This window comes from Lactuca virosa, chromosome 7, assembly GCF_052849685.1.
Source record: "Lactuca virosa cultivar CGN04683 chromosome 7, Lactuca_virosa_CGN04683_v6, whole genome shotgun sequence".
NCBI classification, from domain to species: Eukaryota; Viridiplantae; Streptophyta; class Magnoliopsida; order Asterales; family Asteraceae; genus Lactuca; species Lactuca virosa.
The window spans coordinates 143,008,332-143,010,836 of NC_136432.1; the positions used below are offsets into that span (position 1 = coordinate 143,008,332).

A 2,505-nucleotide genomic window follows, 5' to 3' on the forward strand; every position below is an offset into this window, starting at 1 on the left:
GAAAAAAATAGAAAGTGATATACAAAACTTAAATCCTATACCTTACTTGTGCTCATTATTAGAACATATGTCTTAACAATTACAAAAACTCAACATAGCATATCAATTGGTGAACATATACCATGTTTGCAAAAAACAAAGTCAAGTTTACAAAATAACAAATGAAACATCAAAATCATGATCAAGCACTTAACTTGTTAACCCTAAAAGAGGCCATAACTTTACGAAGATCATTCTCTTCTTCTACAAATACATTTTCAGGCACTTGTAGTCTCAATTCATATAATTGATTGTTTTCAACTCCAAGAACCGAAAGATATCTCCTATTCCATTCCATACGCACCACTCTATCTTCTGGCATAACAGCCAACTCATTATTGCTAGCAAACGACTTTATGTTTACCTAAACAGAATAATACCCAAAATCAAAGAGCTGAATTCAACATTTTTGATTTGTTTATGATAACATCGTGTAAATAAATCAATGAAAGTAAAATGGTAGATATTTCAAAGAAACTAAAGTATAGGATGCTATAATTCATTGGACTTAGATTTTGGAAGAATCTAACCTCAATTTGGTAATACATCTTCCCATCATCAGCAACTGTAGAAGAAGTAGAGAGAATACTTGATTCGCGCTTCACCCCAAGCCTAGTAGACATGAATTCTGTCAAATACTGTCTAAGAACAGCCTTTCCTGCTTCTTCAGGTGGACCCAAATCTTCTACACTCTTGTATTTCGATGATGAAGGTGAGGATACTTCAACAGAGAGGTTTTCGTCAAGAACATAAGGGTCTCTGAAGAATATGTCAGCATTTGCACCTCGAACTTGAATCCAGTTTTTAGGATAATCGAATGAGTACCCATCAAACGAATCTATATATTCCTTGAATCCTATAGTTGGTTGAGCAAATGCGAAATTGCTCTCAGTTTGTGAGAATAGGCAACTGGAAAGGATCAAGGTGCTCATCAAACTCCTCCTTGGAACTACAAAAGCTTTAGTCTGATTATATATTAGAAGAGCAGATAATGAAGGTCGAATGCATTTTTTATACCATCATAATTGAAGTCAAATCGATTCGTATTGATAATCATGGCGTTGGAATTTGGAATTGAAGTAGGGTTGTTGATGGGATAGATAAAGTATTAGAGAGACTTACGGATTGCAGGTTGCAAGAAAGAGAAGAGCAGGAGGCGGAATTGGAATTGGAAACCATAGCAAATGGAGCGACACGTGTCGGCAGCATCAGCAGGGCGGTGTGGGCGGCGGAAGAGAGGAAATGAGGGGGAATTGAGCGGAGGACGGTGGCAGTAGGAGTGGAAAGGGGTCTGAAACCGAGATGGTCTACCATGGTTACAGCCATCCGACTGGATTTTGTAGAGATAAGAAACCAGCGAGGGTGTGTATATATACCGGGGTTTTATCAATGAAATGCCCACTTACTTTTCAAACATCAAGCCACATCGTTTTTATAAGAACAAATTAGGTCATTAAGTTTTTTTTTTTTTTTGCTCTCTCTAAAGTAGTCCTTACGAAACTTTTTTCTCTTAGATGATACCTACGGAACAAACCTTGCACACAAATGAGCCTTATGAGTAACTTTATTAACAAATTCTGTTAAGTATGTGACAACCCGAAATTTTTTGCCTTGTAAGTCCAACCAGTCAATTCAACTGAGTGTCAGACCTATTTCTGCTATCTTTTAGCATTGTTTAGAGTCTGTTTAAGGGTTCAAAGCTCAGTACATTCAAGCATTGAGTATAGGATTGAGTTGCTAAAGTTCTTCGCGTTGAAATTGAGCCGAACACTCCATCCAAGGGAGTGTACGGCCGTACACCCATGCTGACCGTACACCCACCCCCATATGTAGAGTATGCCTTCATTTCTCTTCATTCCTCACACTTCTCACTCAAGAAATCGAATTCTCTCTCAAGTATCATCGAGTTCTTCATCCTAGATCATAAAAAACGTAAGTGTTTCTTCCATCTTTGAGTTGTTATCCTTCTTAATCATGAATCACCCTTTGATTTCATCCATGCAAATCATCTTTTTGGGTAGATCTTCAAATCTTCATCCATTTCACCAAGAACACACACTTATTCTTGGTGGCTGTGAACCCCCTTCAAGCCTCAAAACGTAAGTATCATTTCCTTATGCTTAGAATACGTTAGGGACTCTTGTTAAACACCTTAGAATCGACCAAAACTCAAGAACAAAAGGAGTGTACGGCCGTACACCCTTGCATGGCCGTACACCCCTCAAAACACCGCAAAAGGGCCTCCAAAATGCCAACTTAGTTCATATTCCTGTTGAGCATTAGACCCACTAGCTTTCCCATTGCTCAAAGACCCTTTTGTGCATAATTTACCATGAGTGTACGACCATACACTCCATGGCCGTACACCCATGACCGTACACTCCAATTTGTGGCTGTACACACCCCTTTGATGAATCACATGTGATTCTAACACTTAGTCCAAGTGTTTCCTAGTCCCTAAGGGTG

General features: G+C 38.7%; 1 protein-coding gene across 1 annotated transcript; it reads right to left on the bottom strand.

Annotated features, from left to right (window-relative positions):
• On the bottom strand, positions 1-1,425 carry PPD1 (Photosystem II reaction center PsbP family protein). The gene is made up of 3 exons (XM_079058801.1): positions 1,162-1,425; positions 570-1,004; positions 1-403 (listed from the first exon to the last, which is right to left on the bottom strand). The coding sequence occupies exons 1-3, from the start codon at positions 1,363-1,365 to the stop codon at positions 182-184; spliced, it is 861 nt and encodes a 286-aa protein (XP_078914927.1). The 5' UTR covers positions 1,366-1,425; the 3' UTR covers positions 1-181.
• Between the last annotated feature and the right edge of the window lie 1,080 nt (positions 1,426-2,505).